Genomic DNA, 21,303 nt, shown 5'->3' on the forward strand with positions numbered 1-21,303 from the left:
CGAGTCCAACATTCACTTTGTCATTGAAAAGAGCAAGTCAGCAGCTCCCCCTTCATCCCATGTGGATAAAAGTGGAAGGGACCTGAAGGAGGCAGAACTGCTGTGTGGGGACCTGGATCCATGGCAGGGTCCCCCGCTCTTCCCTGATCCCGGACAAACCCCTTGCCCAATGTGTCTCATGGGGGCTGCATGTTCCAGGTGGGAGGGGAAAGGTTGGGTCACTCCCCATGACAAGGGTCACTTCAGCTCTGCAAGGGACTCCTCATGGCAGATAGCACAGACCGAGTCAGCGTCACCCTGTGAGGGCTCCCTGGCCACCGTGTGCACTGCTGGAGAGTGGGATGGTTCAGGTGACCACAGCCACCAGGGACTGCTCAGCAAGCAGGGGCAGGGATCCTTGTCTCTGTCCTACTCTCCACTCAGGAGGGAGGGAGAAAGGTGGCAGCAAGACATGTATTAGGTTGTCATATAGATGGTTCTGGCACTCACTGGTCTCCCCAGTTTGGAGCATATCTCAGGACATCACCTGGCTTTGGGACTCAGGGTTCACCTCTTCCTTCAGGGGAGCACAAAGCCCTCCACCCCAGCCTTCCCTTCCTGCTGCCCCTCAAAACAGACAGAACAGGCCAGGATGAAATTCTGGGTGTGAAAACTCGTGTTTCCTCGTCCATCAGGATCTCCTAGATCTGGGTTAGGCCAGCTGACATCAGTTACGTCTCCCCGCTTCAGTATGGTGTCAACAAACACACAAACATGCCACTCAGACAGCATCAGCAACTCTAGACAGCTGAAGAGTACCAGAGAGGTAGCCGTGTTAGTCTGTACACCAACAAAACAAAACAGCAGAAATGTAGCGCTTTGAAGACTAATAAAATGATTTAATCACTGAATACATCATTTTGTTAGTCTTTAAAGTGCTACATTTCTGCTGTCTTGACAGCTGGGTTCTATTAACTGCTCTGCCACTGGTCCACTGAGTGACCTTGGACAAGACTTTTCCCTTCCCCAAGCCTCAGATCCCTCAGGGATGGAATGGTGATAATGAAACTGACCCTTGTCTGCAACGTGCTTGGAGGCCTGTGGGTGAAAGTGCTCTGTGAGTGCGAGGTGGTGGTTTTGGTAAGTGATTTAACTTCTCCACTTAGCAAGGACATAAGGGCAGCAACTATTGATACAGCCCTCAATGGCCAGAGGTACACCATATTCAAGCTTCCCTGCCTGCCCTCATACGGTGGCGAATCCGAACTTTTGTGGACTACTTTGTATAAAAGCGACTTCCCTAGTCCTCGTGCATGCTACAGAGAAATGACCTGGCCAGTTGGGAACTGACAGATCTGCTCCCAACCTTCCTGCCAGCAACCCACAGCCCTGACCACTTCCAGCCACCCACTCACAACCCCACTCTCACCCCTCCTTTATGGAACTTATGGCTCCCCTCTTCCTGTCAGGAACCCCAGTGGCCTCTTTTCTCTGCTCCAGAGCAGACAGCTGCTGTAATACAGAGTGCCACAGAGCACAGGGGCCAGAGCAGCCCCTTGGTGGCTTTTTCTGGCTCTGGCTTCAGAGGAATACATCATTTCTTCTGCATATCAGGCCTTAGCTGCCCACAAAGGGAGCACAGGATCATCCCTTTGTGGCTTTCCTTGTACAATGTCACTTTCAGCAAGGGGGCTGAGGTTCCAGCAGATGCTCTTAGAACTCAATTATCATGCTGGGTGCTGAGCCCTCCTGAGAGGTGCTGAGAACTTGCAGGATTGAGCCCCCCAAAGTAGTTGTTGGGATATCACTGCCATGTTGACTCAGGCACTCTGATGCAGGTGCCTTCCCTTGTGGGACTGAGGGGATGAAAAGGCCAAATGATGAGTATGGATTGCTGCAATATTTCTGTCTGTCTGCAGAGCCCCACCCAAGCGACTGCCTGTATATGGTGTGTGTTCCCCTGCTCTCGAGGGTGTCACAGCTATTTGAGTCAGTAGAATCTGGCAGAGAGAACCTGCAGGACGTGTTCATTTCAAAGCTTCGAACCCTGAGATTGTGAACCATGTGTCTTTGCAGGTGCCAGAGGTGCTAAGCCTCCACCCTTTGCCAGCTTAGAAGGCCATTTTTTGGATTTATGTGAGTACAAACTGAGCTGTGCAAACCACCTCCCTTTGTTGTGGTTGTTTTTGTGCTGAAGGTGAACTCTTCTCAGAAAGAGTCAGACAGCCTTTAGCTCACTCTTCAAGGAGACTCAGCAGAGAACAAACAAAAGCCATTTCAGCTTCCCTCCCCCACCAAGAGTAATTTAATCAGGAAATCGTACGGGCTTCATTGGAAGCCTACAGGAATGAATGGAAAGTTGCTATTGACTTCAATTAGCTTTGGATCAGAAAGCGGGGCTGACAATAGAAAGCCTCTTTGCAAGTTGCTGTGCTGTTGCGAGGGAGACGCAAAGCAACACACACCTGGGGCATATAAGCTTTAAACAGACATCCAGAGGGGAACCCTGGCCCCAGTGACGCCAATGGGAATTTTGCCTTTGAGCATCATGGAGAAGGATTGCCTCCCACTCCAGGATCAGGCCCAGCTACCTCCGCTCACAAGCTCGCCCACATCTACACCAAGTCTCTTACTGGCTGATCCGTGCGGTTGATCCCGATGAGGAAGAGGAGCTCCGCCACAAAGAGGCTGATGCACAAGTTCTTGTGAATGGTGTTCCTGTCACTCTGCAGCCCGCGGAAGAAGCAGAAGGTGAAGATGCAGATGAGGAGGCAGACAAGCGACAGCAGGATTCCCACCCACGTGATCACATCCAGGAGCAGGTCGTGGACCGTGTCGCTGTGCTGGAGACACAACAGAAAAACCATCAGTCACACGCTGCATGCCAGCTAATCGATACCGAACAAAGCCTGGGTGTCTTGAGACCCTTTGATAGACTCCGCTCTCCACTTCCCCAGCACAGGCACAAGGGACCGAGAGCTAATGAGGGGGATTAGGACTCACTACTGAGAGCGAAACTCTGCATTAATGTACCCACAACCCGAAAGCCATGCTCCGTTGTCTCCCTCCCTCTCTGCAGTGCTTTGCCTGTGAATACAGCAGTCAGGCTGGGTGCAGGCGCGGGAGCAGACTCAGCCCCCACGACTGGACCGCAGGGACCTTTAAGAGAATGTACGTCTGCACGGCAAAAGCAGGGGTTATTTGAATTTCCCTTTTCCCCCACTGATTTGTCAAACGCTGGAACGAGAGTGGGCTATTGGAAAATTACCCCAAATAACCAGACCTCTTTTACTGGCCATTTTGTTTTTCAATCCACACTGGGTCAGGCTTGTCACATGGCTCAAAAAGTGTGCTTCCGAACATGCAATGAGATCCCCAGAAGTAACATCCCCATGGTCACTGCTGCAGGGCTGCTTCCTTTCCCTCCCATCCACCCAAAGAACAGCAGCAGCAGAGACTGGTTTAGGCAGTAATCCATCAGCTCTTAGGGTGGAAATCATGACGCTGAGGCCACTAATAAAATATCTCTGGACTTCATCCTATGTTTGCCCCAGTGTTTGTTTCCCAAAGCCTGGCACGGACACTTGGAACTCATCTTGCAAGAGAAGGGCACGGTGTTCTGCTAAGGGGAAATGTTTAGGACAGACAGAGGCAAAAGGTGATTAATTTGCCCTTTTTGTTGCCTGCCTGCCTATGATAAAGCCACAGACCCTTTCAGCACTCTCTCTGTATCACCACAATTGATAGGCATGTAACGAGAATGAAAGATGGTGAGTGACTTTCTTCTTCCCCCTACAGGCTGTTTATAAAGAGTCAGCTCTGCGACTAGACAGAGATTCCAGGATGTTTATTCCCACGGCACTCCTGCTACTTCTCTTGAGAGCCTGGGAGGCTGAGGAGACAGTCTGACCTCAGATGTGCTGCAAGGACCGAGACTACCCAAGTCTATCCCAACAGGAACTACAATCCCAATGATTCAATCTCAACGGCACTCCCAAAGTGGAAAGAAAGGACACAGTCTTTACCCGCCAGAGTGGCATTGCTGCAGTGCTCTGGAATTTCATACTCATTACTCTCCTCTAAATTTGGGGCAAAATGTGGCAGCAAAGAACAACCCCAACCCATGAATTTGCTCTGTGCTGCATGAAGCTGATGGAAAGTGGTGTGAATATTTCCCCGAACAGCCCAGCTGCAAATCTGGCAGCCCGCCCGATTGGAAGGCAGTGCTATGCAGAGCTTCAGAGAGCTCCGAGACACAGACACGGGAGCACAGATAGGGTAGACTATCAGGTGAACTTAGGAAAGCAAGGATTGATCGCCCAAGGCCAACAGCACAAATTCAGTAAAACTCCAGAGAAAAGCATCAGCTCTGTACGTGGGGAGCTTTTCAGAGTCTGCCAGCAGAACAGCCCAGCATCCTGTGGCACAAGCAGCCTAGTCCTTTCACAGAGTTGGCTCCACACACGCACCAAGCAGGTGTGGAATAAATGATAAGCAAAGTTCTTGCCTCTCTGCTGGCTGCAGAGCTGTTGACACTGTTGAGTGCAAAGTGGGCATGAAAGGGAGTCCAGTCACATCCTGGGGCACACTTCCCACGGCTGGCCCGAAAGGGAGGACGTGGTGGTGGAAAAGGTCTGACAGCTCCCCAGGACCCTGTTGGGGAGGAGGTGTCACAGGGACTCTGCTGCCTAAAATGCTGGTATTCGGTGGGGTCGTGGGGAGAGAAGAGATGGCCTGTCTGCCTCTGCCAAGACGATGGGGTGGGTGGGAAGAGATCTCTTATCCTTCACCCATTCTGCACCAAGCAGGAATGGAGCTGAAAAAGGGTTGGGTGTTCTGGGGCAGGAGAAAGGGACTATCATCACAGGCAGCTGACACCTCTGGGGGACTGGTAAGGAGCTGTGCTAGTGCTCTCCAGTACCCAGCCCTCCAACAGGGGCACACCCACTAGCACCTGCTCCCGCTGCCCACTCAGTGCAAGCCAAAAGGAAGCTGGGCACCATCAGGGCCTAAGACCACTTGTCTTCTACTGCTCATCGTTCCACACTTCCAGGGCCATGGTCAGATCTGCTGTGCGTGAGAGGGCAGAACCACCATCCCGCCCAGAGAACACCGAGGGGTGCAGGCCCTGTACTAGGAACCAGGAGACTAAGGAATTAAGGCTCATTGTGCCTACCCACTGCGTATCTGTGCCACTGTGAAGGACCATAAAAAAAAGCACCTTCTTGAGTTAGGATGAGAATTATGGATGCTAACTGGGAAGCAAAAGCCCTGCCAACGTGCTTAGTGGTTAGCTGCCCCTTGCCAGTTCACTCTGGTGGCAGCCAGCCATGCTGGGTCAGAGCAGCGCCAGCCACTACAGGGTGGCAGCATTCCCCAGCCGCAGCAGGGCCAGAGAGGGGGACCTAGGAGAAAATGGTTAACTGGTCAAGCACTATCGCTTACCCAGTTAACCACTTTAAACACCCCTACCGAGATCCATGGGAGAACTGTCACTGTTGGAAGGAACATTTTGTGCCAAACACGGGATGCAGAAGTGAGCCAGGATGTTGTGTTAATAGCCGCACTACTTGTGTGGTAGCATTGCTGTCATTTGGTGAACAAGAACTGTCCCTTTAATAAGTGGGTGGAGCAGTGGGTGGTGGAAGCCTGACAGCAGCAGGTGGGAGATGCTGCTCTGGTGCCAGAGAGTGGACGGTCTGGGCCATACAGCCTCCAGGGAAGGTCACAGCTTGATATGATAAATGCATCTTTCCAGGCTGCAAGCTTCATTCTCAGAGGTGTGACACGGGCGGTTCCTCGGCATTGCTACAGGGCCTTTCACCTCGGGCACGACACGCTCCGGCCCAACAGAGGGCTGGTGGTCCCCACATGGGCTGAATCTGTAGGGGTCAGTTGTGCCTTGCAGAGTACAAACTCAGTGTCACACAGTGCAGTGACTGTCAGACTCAGCAGAGGGGCCCACAACTGCCTGGGCCAGGGAGACCATTACCCCTAGAGAGGAAATCCCCAGCGCTGCCAGGTCAGAGCTCAGGCAGGTGGTGAGGCAGCATGTGGGGTGCTTGTCCAGCTTTTGAACCCGGGCAGTTAAGCTGGCCTTTCCAGAGGACTGCGCCTGCACATTTCTTACGCTGACGTTTAGGTACAGATGTCAGCTGCAAATAAATGATATATTGACAATGCCTCTGAAAATGCAAATTCACTTGTGAAAAATCGCATGCAATAGCACCCAGAGAGCATGTAACAAGACAGTCACCCTAGGGTCCCTCCTAAGCAGTCTGGGATGTCTGTTGATTGTCAGTCCTCCTGTGCCTCTCAACAGCCGCCTCTGGGTTTCAGCGGGGTGTTAGTTAGGGCCTAAGAGCACAACGACGCTGCAGTGCAAGGCCAGGGTTGGGCTCTGAGCTGTGCTGGCGGGAATCAGACTGGCTGAAACAAATCACTGCCATGAAAGCCACAGTGTGAGTGTCACAGGTACTGCTGCTGAGTTGGCAGCAGGGTGAGCAGCAGCCCAGCTACTGCTGAGGCTGGGAAATGTGTTAGAGACGAACGACTGGTCTGGTTCTGGTCCCAGCAGAGCACTACCTGTGCTCCCCAGCAAAGTTAATACAATGTCTGCTTATGACAGAACAATTTGGCCCTTAAGCAAAGGGTTCTTTCTCCTGGCCTATTAAAAAGCTCAGTAGAGGGAAATGGTGTTGTAACAGCTGCTGGCTGCAGGGGGTGCTTTGGGTCAGCTAATCTTCCCTTTAGGGAAGGAGACGGTAGCGTGCTTGTGTGTGGAGGAATGAAAATGGTAACTGAAGAAAGTGTCACCGCCTTGCTGGAATATGGCTGAGGTGAGACCGGCAGGAGCTGGCTTGGAAGGAAGGGGCATGGCTGGGCACCAGTTCAAGTGGGCCAGATTTATGCTGGATGTAAGGGACAGTTTACAAAGCCCAGGAGATATCCAGATGCCCAGAGTGGACTGGAATCCTGCGACTCCTTCTAAAAATGTCATGTGCTACTGGGAGCACTTGAACCTACATGTCCTCACTGCTCTCCCACATAGATGGGGGAGAGCCCCGAGGACTTCATAAAACAGTCTTTAAATCAAGAGCTGACGATTAGGTAACTCAGGCAGAGACTAGGTGTCTACTGCTGGAGAAGGTGGGGGAGATTCTGCAATGCCCAGGAGGTCAGATTAGATGATCACGCTTCCCGCTTCTGAGTCTGTGACACACCAGTAATGGAATCAGAGGGGATGATGGGAAAGCTGGGCATGAGTGCTACCGAGTCGAACAACACAGCGAGAAGGGCAATGGGGAAACTCTCGCCGAATGTACAACACTGCAAATTTGTGCTGAACTCTAAGGATCAACTCCCTGAATGGGGCTGTGCTAACACGTAGATGGAGGGGGGAGAGGCGGAATGAAGGCGCTTTTCCTTCCCCCTTGCATGACCTAGGGAAGAATGGGCCAGGCTCCCAGCCCTGCCCTCAGAGGGAGCGCATGCAGTACTCTCTGCCCATTGCCCCAGGTTCATGTGGCACTGAGGAAGGTGTGGGGGGCAGCTAAGGCAGAGAGGCAGTTGCTTTCCACATGGGTACAGGACTGAGGGGATGGTGCACGGCCCTTCCAGACCTCTCAGGGCAGTGTGGCACTGTGTGACCCATTAGGGTGGACTATGTCGAATAAGCACCACTGAGAAGAAAGGGCTTGATTTTGATCTGAAGCTGTGGTGTGAAGCCACCGACTCCCATGGGTTTGCTCTGATATACAGCACTTTGAAATCACCTGCAGCCCCTAACCCCTCGTATGCAATCGGCGATAGGTTCCAGGGCACCCCGTTCATCCAGCCTCTGCTCTCCTGAGACATCTGTTCCTAGTTGGATTTGTGTATTCCTATGAGAGGCATGTAAACCTTCACTCCCCTTTACAGGCCCCTCTGCAAGTTCTAGCATCTCAGGGTAGTCTCCCCATGACCCCTCCAGCTGGAGCAGACACACAACCTTCTCCAAAACGCACCTGGCTTTTCCCTGGCCATATTTAAAAACCTGCCAAGAGGCACAAGGACACCCCGTCCACCCCACCGCCGAATGATTGACACAAAGGCAACCAGCCATCGCAAAGGACAAGGGTGTAAGTACCAAAGCATGTTGGTAGCCATGTGTCGAGCCACAGAATTACTAACTCCCCTCAGTGAGGGGGCCGACAGGATCTGTATCACCTGGTTGGGCTGTCAGGTGGGATGGAGGCCATAGGTCACTGTTCATTAGAGACAGCCCAGTCCAGTGATGCTCTGGGGTCATCCCTTCTAGCTGAAGTCAATGAAGGCTTAGGACAGTCAGCCCCGTGCTGGACCGGGCAGCTAGTGTGAATACTGGGATGAGAAGTACTTTACGTTAGCGCAATCAGCCTCGGAGCAGCCAAGAGGGACGCGGGGGATTTGCAGGTACAGAGATGCCCCAAAGCAGCCTGCCCTCTCCCTGATTAAAAATAGCCAAAACGCTTACAGCAAAGAGGGTATAATGTCACCTTCCGCTGTGCTACTAAGCGAAAAGCTGTACTGCAAGTTGCCATGGATACAGTGTGTGGTGAACACTATGAGATCCCATTCTGATCTCCCTTACCCAGGTGTCACTTTGCTGCTGTAAAATGAGTGCTACACAGGTGTGAGGAGAGGTGATTCCAGCCCAGCCATTACTTTTTCCCTGCTCCTTCCTGCTGTGTTTGTTTCACCTGTGGAGCATCACTACTTACCCACAACTGACAGCTTTTGGCCAAGTGGCGCCTGTTCGATTCGGAAAGACTCGCTACCACTGCTCTGTGAACCTTTCTGAGGGCCAAGACACAACCCTACCATATAATTTTCTTCAAAACTCTTGTGCTTTGGTTAAGTTCTCTGAGCTGTGTTACGCAGGAGATCAGGCTGGATCATCACCGTGGTCCCTTCGGACCTTGTAATTTATGAATCGCACTCTTGTTAAAATGATAACTATAAAGAACATTTAATCACTGCTGTGAGGAGTCAAAATAGGTTGTGACTGAGAAATTCTGCCTCTGTTCTTCCTGGGGAGAACAATCTCCTTAGTTTAATGTCTTCATTTAGTGGAGGAAACAGGATGAACCTGATCTTGGGCACATGGGTCAAAAAGATTCCTCAATTATACACAGAAGAGCAGCATGTTCCATGGAGTACAGAATCTTATCAGTGACTAAGTCACCCTGAACCACAGTCTCCGCACGAGGAAGGCGCTTGTTGGGGATGTGAAGGTAATAAATAGGTGCAAGCTTTGTGCTTGCAAACAGAAATGACTTAAACTACACCTAATAAGGAAGACTTCACAGAACCCAGGAATGTGAAGGCTTCCTGCTCCCCGGCCCCCTCCTTTGGCTTTCTCCACAGGTGCAGAAAACTGGCTGTAAAAACGGGAAATGAGGGGAAAAAAATCTATTGGGTTGAAGGTAGAGGAAGCAGCTGCAAAAGGAATCCTGCCATGTGTGGTTTTGTTTAACATCTATGGCCATGCTCAGGCCTGGGGAGGGATTAGATTTTTATTAGCAAATGTCAGTACATATTAATTACTCCGTACCCCCTAACCGGCAATGACGTATTTCCATCAATAATAATAAAAATGCACAGTTAGGCAAAGCATGAGAAGTGCTGCCTGAGAACTTATTAGAGTTTGAGCAATGGATGTTTATTTTGTATATGTGGGCATGTGATATTAACAAGCTGTGTTTTAATGGGTATAAAGCTTTTTTGTTGTTATTTAATCACAGGATTTTCTTTTATTAAATATTTTTGTCCCCGCACGTGATTTCCCAAAAGAGCGAACCTTTATATTGTTACAAATAGAAAAAAATGCATAAAGCAATAATGTTAGGCAACTGTGAAAACACAAAGATAAATAATGAAAAAGGCTTAAAACGAACACTGATATTCTCCATCATAATTATAAAAAAATGCTGAATAGCTGAATTCTGCTGAACCCATTCATGCATGAGAAAGATTTGGGGACTAATGTTTCCAATATTGAAGAGTGCACATAAATAATACAAAGGGACAGAGAGGTTAGAAACAGGGAAGGGAAATAACAGACTCTCCCTGGGGTGAAAAATACACAAGCTAAGACAATTGGAGAAACTACCCAGAAGCAGAGATGTAGGTGAGGGAGATATACATGCAAAACAGCTGTGCTGAAAAGGACACAGGAGACAGTGTGTGCACAGGAAGTAATTAGGTATGAACTTGCCATGTGATTGGACAGCACAGAAAACCATTGCAGTAGTGAACTGTACCACAACACACACTGGGGATACATAAGAGACTTTTCTTGCCTTTGTGCAGCTGAGTTGGAATACATAATGATCCTACAACTATAAATAAGCAGCAACAACTGTTTCTAGAGCACAGGTGAGAATGCAGCTAAGACACTGTCTCTAGCTCTTTGGGACACTCTGGCATTCAAAGGAGTGCAAACAAGAAGTCCAGAGAAAGACAACCCACACAATGCAGGAGAGATTGCAAGGAAGGAGAGATTACAAGGAAAGATTAAAAGAATTCATAGACTCACAGAATCCTAGGGCTGGAAGGGAGCTCAGGAGGTCATCTAGTCTAGTCCTCTGCCCAAAGCAGGATCAGCCCCAACTAAATCATACCAGCCAGGACATGGTCAAGAAAGGACTTAAAAACCTCTAGGGATTGAGATTCCACCACTTCGCTCAGTAACACATTCCAGTGCTTCACCATTCTCCTGCTGAAATAGTTTTTCCTAATATGCAACCTACACCTCCTCCTCTGTGACTTCAGACCATTGTTCCTTGTTCTGCCATCTGTCACTACTGAGAACAGCTTCTCCCCATCCTCTTTAGAGCTCCCCTTTCAGGAAGGTGAGGGCCGTTATCAAATCACTGCTCACTCTTCTCTTCTGCAAACTAAACAAGCCCAAGTCCCTCAGCCTCTCCTCACAGGTCATGTGCTCCAGCCCCCTAATCATTTTCACTTACCTCTGCTGTACCTGCTCAAATGCATCTACATGCTTTCTAGACTGGGGGGCTCAGAACTGGAGACAATACGCCAGATGAGGCCTCAGCAGTGCTGAAGAAAGGAGAATAATAACTTCTCTAGATCTGCTAGAAATGCTTCTCCTAATGCACCCCAATATGCTCTTAGCCTTCTGGGCTACAAGTGCACACCGTTGACTCATATCCAGCCTCTCATCCACCATAGTCCACTGGTCCTTTTCTGCTGCACTGCTACGCAACCAATTGGCACCCAGCCAGTAACAAGGCTTGGGTGGGATTCTTCCGTCCCAAGTACACGACTCTGCACTTGTCCTAGTTGAACGTTATCAGATTTTTTGTCCAAATTCTCCAATTTATCTAGGTCACTCTGGACCCTATCCCATCCCTCTAAAGAATTTACCTGTCCCCCTAGCTTAGTGTCATCTGAAAATTTGTGGAGGGTACAATCCATCCCCTCATCCAGGTCAGTAATAAAGATGGACCATATGACCTCTGAAGAAAGGTTGAGGGAATTGGGACTGTTTAGTCTGCAGAAGAGAAGACTAAGGGGGGAGTTGATAACAGCCTTCAACATACTGAAGGAAGGTTGTGAAGAGGCTGGAGAGAGGCTGTTCACAGTGGTCGCGGATGGCAGAACACGGAATCTCAAGTTGTGGTTGGGAAGGTCCAGGCTGAACATTAGGAAAAACTTTTTCACTAGGAGGGTGGTGAAGCATTGGAATGGTCTACCCAGGGAAGGAGTGGAGTCTCCATCCCTGGAGGTGTTTAAGTCTTGCCTCGACAAAGCCCTGGCTGGGCTGATCTGATGCGTTTGGTCCTGCTCAGAGCTGGCAGCTGGACTCAATGGCTTTTTTAGATCTCTTCCAGCTCTATTGTTCTATGATTCTATAATACCAGCCCCAGAACCAATCCTTAGGGCACCTCACTTGGAACTGACTTCCAACCAGACATTGAGCCATTGTTCACAACCCATTGGGCCTGACCATCTAGCAAGCTTTCTATCCATCTTACAGTCCATGTATCCAATCCATACTTTCTTAACTTATGGGCAAAAATGTTGTGGGAGACTGTATCAAAAGCCATGCCAAAGTCAAGCTATATAACAGCCACTGACTTCCCCATGTCCATAGAGCCAGTTACCTTATCACAGAAGTTAATCAGATTGGTGAGGCACGACTTACCCTTGGTGAATCAATGCTGACTACTCTTGATCAGTTTATCCTCTTCAAAGTGCTTCAAAATGGATCCTGTCCATGATTTTTCCAGGGACTGAGGTAAGACTGACCAGTCTACAGTTCCCTGGATTGTCCTCTTTTTTATTTTTTTATTTTTTAAAGATGGGCACTCTATTTGCCTTTTTCCAATAATCTGGAACCTATCCTGATCTCCCAATAATAGACAAAGGCTCTGCAATGACATCTGCCAATTCCCTCAGTACCTTTGGATGTATTAAATCTGGACCGATGCATTTGTATGTGTCTAGCTTTTTCAAATAGCTCTTAACCTGTTCTTTCCCCACCAAGGGCTGCCCAACTCCTTCCCATACTGCATTGCCTAGTGCCAAAGTCTGGGAGCTGACCTTGTCAGTGAAGACTGAGGCTAAAAAAGCATTGAGTACTTCAGACTTTCCCATATCATCTGTCACCAGGTTACCTTCCTCAGCCAGTCATGGCTCCACACCTTCTCTGACAACCTGATAACCCTCTTATAGTTAACATGCCTATAGAAACCCTTCTCATTGCCCTTCACATTCCTTGCTATCTGAAATTCCAACTTTGCTTTCGCTTTCTGATTACACCCTGGCATTCTCCAGCCATATGTTCATACTCCTCCTTAGTCATCTGTCCAAGTTTCCACTTCTTATATGCATACTTTTTGAGTTTAAACTAACCAAGGATTTCCTTCGCTAAGCCAAGCTGGTCAGCTACCATATTTGCTTTTCTTACTGCACATCTGCATGGTTTGTTTCTGTGCCTTCAGCAAGACCCTAAAATACTGGCAGTTGTCCTGAACTCCTTTCCCTTTCATATTAGCTTCCCAGGGGATCCCACTCATCAGTTCTCTCAGGGAATTGAAGCCTGCTCTTCTGAAATGAAGGGTCTGTATTTTACTGCTCACCTCTCCTTCCTTTTGTCAGAATTCTGCAATCTACCATCTGAAATCTACCACCTACCATGGTCACTGCAGCCCAGGTTGCCACCCACTTCTATTTCTCCTATTAGTTCTTCCCTGTTTGTGAGCAATAGGTCAAGCTGTGCATGGCCCCTGGTTGGTTCCTTCAGCACATGTACCAAGAAATTATTCCCAACATTCTCCAAAATTTCCTGGATTATCTGTGTGCTGCTGTATTGGTCTCCCAAAAAATGTCTGGGTGATTAAAGCCTCCCATGAGAACCAGGGCCTCTGATTTGGAAGCTTTTCTTAGTTGTCTGAAGAAATCCTCAGCTACCTGATCTGGTGGTCTGTAGCAGACACCAACCACAACATTACCTCTGTTGCTTCCAGTTCTAAACTTAACCAAAGACTCTCAACTGGCTTTTCTCCCACCATATATTGGAGCTCTGAGCAATCATACTGCTGTCTCACATGTATCACAACTCTTTTGCCTTTACTCCCCTGCCTGTCCTTCCTGAACAATTTATACCCTTCCAAAACAGTGCTCCAGTTATGTGCGTCATCCCACCAACCCTGTGTTATTCCAGTCACCTCATTCTTCTTTGACTGTGCCAGGGCCTCTAATTCTTTGTTTGTTTCCCAAGCTTCTTGCATTTGTATACAAACACCTTAGATAATTAGCTGATAGGACTACTTTCTCCTTTCGATTAGGGTCCTCCTCTGTTGTTCCTTCTTCCTGCCCCATTTACCTCAGGGCTTGTGTAACCATCCAATGATGAACTTAGTTTAAAGCCCATCTAACTAGATTTGCAAGACTGTCCGCAAAGATGCTCTTTCCTCTCTTCACTAGGTGGATCCTGTGGCTTGCTAGCAATCCTTGTTCCTGAAACAGAATCCTATGGTTGAAGAAACCACAGCCCTCTCTCAGACATCACCTGCACAACCTCACATTACTTCTACCATTCAACCGTCTCTACCTGGATCCCCTCCTTCAACAGGGAGGATGGATGAGAACGCCACTTGCATTTCATATTCCTTGATCTTCCTGCCCAGAATTACATAATCAGCATTAATCTGCTCAAGGTTGTTCTTTGCTATGTCATTAGTTCCTACATGAAGAAGTAGGAAAGGGTAATAATCTGCAGATTTGATGATTTCTGGAAGTCTCTCTGTCACATCCTGGATTCTAGTTCCTGGTAAGCAGCAAACTTCCCGAGATTCCATGTCTGGATGGCAGGTGAATAACTCCATCCATTTTAGGAGGGAGTCCCCAATCACCACTACCCATTTTCTTCTCTTGTGGGGAGTGGTCATAGAACTGCCACACCTAGGATTATGCATCCCATGCCTTCCAGGCTTCTGATCCCTTCCCTGAGAGGTATCTGCCACAGCATTCTCCACTGTATCATCCATGCAGAGAGCCTGAAAGCAGTTGCTTACGTCCACCGGAACTGCAAATACCTGAATTTGCTTTCTTCTGGAGGTTACATGCTTCTAGCTTTCTTCCTTGGTTTGTACTGCCCTCACTGGTTGCTCAGTCTGCTGTGCCTGCAGTACTAAATGCTGCCTTATGTCGAGGAAGTCTTTGTCTTCTCTGATGGACCAGAGGGTTGATATTTATTCAAGTCCTCTACTTGTCCAAGATCTGAAGAAGTGAGTTAACTCACGAAAGCTCATGCTCTAAACTTTTCTGTTAGTCTATAAGGTGCCACAGGACCCTTCGTTGCTCTACAGATCCAGACTAACACGGCTACCCCTCTGATACTTGTCCAAGATGGTGACCAGCTTGGACTTGGTACACACAAAATCCCTTATGTCTTCCAGGGGGAAGACAAACATAGCACATGCCATGCAGGTTACAACAGCCGACTTGTCAGTAGACAGTGCAGGAAAGATTGGTTTACAGGAAAAGATGAAGAGAGTTAAACATAGTAGTCAGCATCTTCTTCAATGGCTGCTGACTTTTGGGTGCTGTCTCTACTTTTGGGTGCCCAATGTAAGAACTCTTTGCTGACTTGCTTTTAATTATTTCGGAACTAAGGGAATTTAGCATCTTTGCCATTTACTCTGTAACATCTTCCAACACTGTGGTATGTCCATAAAAATAGTGAACAGCATCAAGGATTTTTGTCAAGGTGCAGCAAATGAACGTAAATGCAGGCCTGAGTGAATTGTTCAGCATGGACTCTGGTGTCCAATGATGTCTCCAAACCCCCACTGTTTGGCATTGCCATTGACTTCATTATGAGAGACAGCGTAAAAGGATATAACACAGCCATTGCATAACTCACAACAATGCACTAGAAGATCTAGATTTTGCTGATGACCTAGCTTTTCTAATCAGCAGCACAACTAAAGTTTGAGGAAAGACCAAATGGCTGCCTAGCACTGCAAAGAAGACAGGAGTAATAATCAGCTAGAAAAAAACAAGTCTAATGAGAAGCCTGGCACAGCCCAACTCATGCACTATGTGAGAAGGGAAAGCAATGTGCAGTAATGCACAATGGGATTGTCCATAAGGAAGTCATTGCATAAACTGGCACAGTGGCAAGCAGCATTCAGCAGCTTACCTGAAACCTACAACTTGTAAACCAAACTCCAACTCTTCCACTCAAACGGTATTTCCATCTTAGCATGGGATGATGACGATGATGAGGATCACTCGTTACCATGTATGATCATCAGATTAATACCAAGTGCCAAAATTTGGCAATGTTCATCACCATTTCATCTCTGATGTTAGAGAAAAGAAAATGTAAATATGTGGGATCTGTTTTAAGAACAAAACCAGAGCATCTGCCACGACAGCTGCACTATTGGACAGCCAACAGCACATGCAAGGAAGGCCATCTAAATGAACCTTTCCACTGAACGCTACTCAGAGAGGGAAAACTTAGTCACAGATTGTAATGCAAGAAGTGTCTTGTTTGATCATCTGGGACGCCTGCCTACGGAACAGGGGGCAGAGAAGTTCCTCCAAACAATTCCTAGTGTAGGATTTTTTGAAAAAAAACCAAGTGTGTAGAAGGTGTACATATAGTGAGCCGGGATAGGCAGGGGTAGTGCAGCCTTGTTCATACTCCTAGGCATCACCTGGTGGCATGGAAAGGACTAAGATTCAGAGCCTCTGAATTCTGGCCCAAAGTGTCCTCAATGGATAACTCCACAGGTGGCTGGTGCTACATGTGGGGATATGGTGTCTGAAAGGTGCAACTGCCCAGGAGATGAGATTTAGTGCAGACCAGTCAGAAAGGAACAGAAGTAATAGAAACAGAGAAAAAGCTTGGCTTGTTATCTAGAAGCTGTATGATTTTTCAAATTGAAATCAGGTAACCATAAGACCTCTAGTAAGGACAATATATGGAGTAGTTTAATGCTCATCTAGACAAAGGTCTGGAGGATATAGTACTGTGCACACTTATATCTTGACAATGTAGGGATAGATGATATGACAATTTGGGTTTCTCCAGTCACAATTTCAGTCCTTTCATGAAAATTTAGTTAGAAGAGTAGGCTGTATTTTCTTAACAATAAGGATTGGGTAATTTTCCCAAGAGAAGCAAGACAAATCACCCCACAATATTCCATAAGTGACAGTTCTTCACTGGCAAAAGGATGTAATGGATTACTGAATATGTCTTTTACATCTCTTAATTTGCTGATTCCATTAAGTTCCCTAGTTCCTGTTCTTGACATATGCTCAAATAGTCTTTTATTTTTCATTTAAAAACTCAGTGAAGACAAGCTGATTTAATAACTTTTCTGCTTAATTGAAACACTCCTTGTTTAACACATTTTTGAATAAGTCAGCATAATAAAACTCTTCTGCAGAGACTTAACCCTTTAGCAGGTGCAAAATCCCTTTGCCTCATTCAATTTATAATACAGCAGCTTCAGTAATTTAACTGTGACATTCTAACGTATTCTAGACTGTGGGCTTAATTCTGTTTTTCGATACTGACATTCAACCCTGCTAAGATTAATGTATGTATATGTTGGGGATGAGCTTGGCCTATTCTTTAAATCTGAAATTCACAGACTATTTTAGGCAATAGACCTAGACTTTCCACTTCAACTTCATATACATTCGTTCTCTTGTCTCCTCAATTCACCTCCTTCCTCAACTTCCAAAATAATAAATGCTGACATAATTTGGACAGAGCAGAGTCTAATGTTTTAAAGCTTTGGATTAATTGCTGCATTTAAAGCACCTTGTTGGAACAGCAACTTCCAGTGCAGAGTAGATATTGCCGAGCAATATTTGTCTACTTTTACTCACAGTTGGGTCTTTTTTAACGGATTTTTCCCAGAAGCACTGAACTAGTTTTCTGACTGCATATCTTTCCCATGGCACATTTAAGTTGCATCTGCTAGGGTTATGATGATGCAAAGTGCAAGCTTTTGTGAAAACCAGCTCATAAATTTTGAAGGATAATTCTGTAGCTGTTACATAGGTAGAATAGCTTATGTCCTTTATCTATGTGTTTTGTTCCAGGTCTTAAAAACTAATGTAGTCTTGCTGTATCTAAGGGTCATAATAAACATCTTCCAGATTCATGTATTTGCTTGCAACAATTTTTGTATGAAAGCATCCAAAGTCACTTGTAATCTGATGAAAAGATGTTTAATTTATTCGGAAGTCTGAGGACATCTAAACAACAGGATATGATTTTAATTTTCAATGGTACGTTCTGTGAAAGAGAGGGAATATTCCATTTCCATAAAGTAGATGGCACACAGGATTATGCAGATGGAGAGTATAAGATTTAGATAACCAGACACTGCAAACATCATTTTTATGCCTCATAGAGGTATTATGAATCAGTGGAAGAGCTTGCTAGTAACAGCAGCTGGTATGGTGCGCAGACAGGAGGCTGAATTGAAACAGAAGAGATTTGAGCTCTATTCCTGTTCTGCCAACTGTCTCCAGCTCCTCTCCTAACTTGGGCTTGTCTTGTCTCTTTAGACTCCACACTCCTGGGGTCTGAGTCTCTTTTACTGTCTTTGCAAAGCACCTATCACAGTGGGGCCCCGACCTCTCAGAGAAGCCACCATACAAAGGATCATTCATAACTAACACATCATTATTTTGTACTCCTAGGCAGAGACTTCATGATATTTCCAACTCTTATGTGACTTGGGTTTTCTTTACATTACAGCTTGCGTCTCTGGACTAGCTTGTGAATTTCCATTCACGCCATGACTCAAGTGCAAATGCCGGGGGAGTGCTACCTGACAGGCCTGTCAAAAGATATCCTCCTGGGTATGAAGTCAGCTTGTGTGATTCTCCTTACTCCACACACAGTAAGTACTGTGTTCCAGAGGCCTAGAGGAGATATCCTAGCACAGGGCTATTCCGCAGGGTTAAGCAGGGGAGGAAGGGGCCTATCACAGTGTCTTTTAAATTGAGAGGGCATTTTGGGGAACTTGGCAGGAAACCTGGTGAATTTGATGAGCAAGCTCCAGGCTCAACTAACTAATAGGTAGACAGCATCCTAAAATAAAATAAAATAAAATAAAATCCTTCCTCTTAATTGAGTAGAGTCCTATTGCGCCTCGAATTGATCCCATCCACTCCCAGGCATAAGACCCATGGATAAATCACAGCTGTAATGGTCAGCCATTGAGACCTCTTTTTCCTTAGGACACAGACACACAGCTCATACTGAGGAGAGAAACAGGTGGTTATCAGTCATTCGCTGAATGAATCAGAGTTCCTCCCTCCCTGCAAATATGCTAAAAATTAAAGCACAGCCCATAACTCATGGGATGGCTGCCGAATTCTCCTTTTAAAAGACCACACGGCATTACCAACTTCCTGGGAAAGGCACTAACTCATGGCCTGAAGTGACCATTGTCAACTCATTGGGCTGTTGACTTTAAACTAAGAGGAGGGGCTCAGCAGTTCATTCCCCACAATGAAAACAAAAAAAAAGCAGTCCAGGAGCACTTTAAAGACTAACAAAATAATTTATTAGGTGATGAGCTTTTGTGGGACAGACCCACTTCTTCAGATCAAGAAAACTGTAAAACTTCCAAGCTGCTAAATCAAGGCCTCTGTGATTTCCTCTTCCACTTGTAGTGTACGAGCCTCTTCAGAAGAGTGAGAAATCACAGGAGTCAGTCTGCTGAAGGCCTTTAGGGAACAGCCTGCATTCTAAATTCTAAGCAATAGAGCAGTGCTACACTGCACCCTTCCAGCAACTGCATTATATGGTTTTTATCTAACCTTTTTCTGCGTATGCCACGAAAATAACACCTGCTGTCCCCAGCCCCTAGGTTAAGGACCAGGCTGAATCACGATGTCTGTGACCGCAGGAGATTTGAGACCTCACTCTTTCTATTACCTGAGGGGCATGTGGTGGGGAAGGGAGCCTCTCCCCAGTATCCCGGGTCACAGTGTGGGGAGTAAGCCACATCCATGCAAGAGTGCTAGCAGCAGCGTGCACGCTCTCCAGGAGCTGTCTGTCTGCTGCCACTGGGTAATGCTTCTCCACACCGCCCCCTTACTAGCGGCTTGCTAAAGGTGCAGGTTGGCCAGGTGGAATCTGGCATTCCCTCCTGACTGACATGGTGTATTGGTGGGGGAGACCACCCGTTAACAACAGCCAAATGATATGCAGAAACCAGAGACCTTTGTTACCTGAGTGACATTCGCAACTCCTCGGGCCATGCCTCTTGCACAGACACAAGAGCAGCTCTTCTGCGTTGTTCCCTTCACTTTACCATCTCTCCTCAGCACCATCCTCAGAAAGTTACTTATGGCTGCAGAATTATTCTCTGTCAAACACTCCCTTGGATTTTATCCTGCATCCCATTTAGCAAATTGGACCAGTCCCCCACCCACTCACCCCATGGGCTAAGTGGATATTCTAATGATCTATGAAGCACAGAATCACGAAAGTGGAAGGGACCAAGAGAGATCATCAGGTCCAGGCTCCTGTCCCCTTCTAGGACACAGCCAGCAGAACGGAGCTGCCTTGACTTTGGCAGCAGCGTTTTGCTAACAGCCAAACAAAGACTGAACGTGCCTCTACTGCTATGAAAACAGACCATTTAACACATGAAAGAGGGACAGAGTACCAAACAAGGTGAACAGTCCTAAGCAATGTGGCCTAGATGATAGGTCACCAGGCTAGAACTCAGTTTGGGTTTCAGTCCCAATTTCACGAGAGGCTTTCCGGGTGATTTTGACACCTTGTGCCTCAGTTTCCCTGTCTGCAACATGCAGATAATGCTACTGACCTTCTTGCAAAGCTGTTTGAGATCTGTGGAAGAAAGCTCTACCGAAGAGCTAGGTATTACTGTCTAAGGCTCCATTATATGACCCCATTATTGGGATAGCTGAACCCCTTTACCATCTTTTGGGTGGTACAGCGGCGGAATGGAGACAGAAAATGCTCACATGGCGGCAGGTCTGTATAGAGAAAGGACTTGATTCCTGGCCTCACGGTCCCGTTCTAGTGCCCTAATCACAGAAGCAGCCTTCTTCCTCAATTAAACTCAAGCAGGATTTGTTTTACTTTAGGCCTGTCAAACTTTGCTAGCTCCTGAGGGCCTCACTCTGCTTTAATTTCAGCCTTAGGGTTAGCCAATGAGAGCTACTTTAGTGAAGACTAAGTAAAAACAGAACAAAGTCTTCAGAACGCATCCCTCTGTTTGCTAATTAATTTGTTGTCAGGTACATCCTGTACAATAACCAACCAGCTGAGCTCGATGGACATCTCTGTTGAAAATAGGGCTGGACTCTGAACTCAGCAACAGCATCTCAAGGGGCAGGAAAAACATCTAAGAAGCTTGTTCCCCTCAAACCACCTCATCTTGTGCCAAGATATCCTAAGTGCTGTCCAGGTACCCATCCAAGCTACTCACATTTCCCAGGCCTCACCTGTGACCACAGTGACAACCAGAAAAACATTTGCACTCAAGACCCCCATTCTTCAGGCTAAGGACAGACTTCGGATTTGCCTTTAGCTGGCCAGTCCCGGGATGTTACTGAAGTAATTTAAAGCTAATTTCTGCTCTTTGCTGCATGTCAGCAAGTCACAGAAAAGTGAATGGGAACATTGCCTCTGTAACTGATGGCACCCTTTCCTTCTTTATCCTTAGCCTATCCAGTTGTGCCTAGCTGCACTCATCATCATCAACCATGGGCTCAGCGCCTGTTGGTGTCTGATACTTCTGGAACCCTTAGAAGCTT

The 21,303-nt window shown here is 47.2% G+C and overlaps 1 protein-coding gene across 10 annotated transcripts in view; it reads right to left on the reverse strand.

Moving 5' to 3' along the window:
• Nucleotides 1–21,303, reverse strand: part of ADGRL3 (adhesion G protein-coupled receptor L3) — a 738,987-nt gene that overhangs the window by 123,785 nt on the left and 593,899 nt on the right. For all 10 annotated transcript variants that reach the window (XM_074993922.1, XM_074993917.1, XM_074993919.1 and 7 more), the window contains one exon: nucleotides 2,613–2,822. In XM_074993922.1, the coding sequence (XP_074850023.1) occupies nucleotides 2,613–2,822 (210 nt within the window). The remainder of the gene's footprint in view (nucleotides 1–2,612; nucleotides 2,823–21,303) is intronic.

The sequence above is a fragment of the Carettochelys insculpta genome, chromosome 4 (genome assembly GCF_033958435.1).
Source record: "Carettochelys insculpta isolate YL-2023 chromosome 4, ASM3395843v1, whole genome shotgun sequence".
In the NCBI taxonomy this organism is placed as follows: domain Eukaryota; kingdom Metazoa; phylum Chordata; order Testudines; family Carettochelyidae; genus Carettochelys; species Carettochelys insculpta.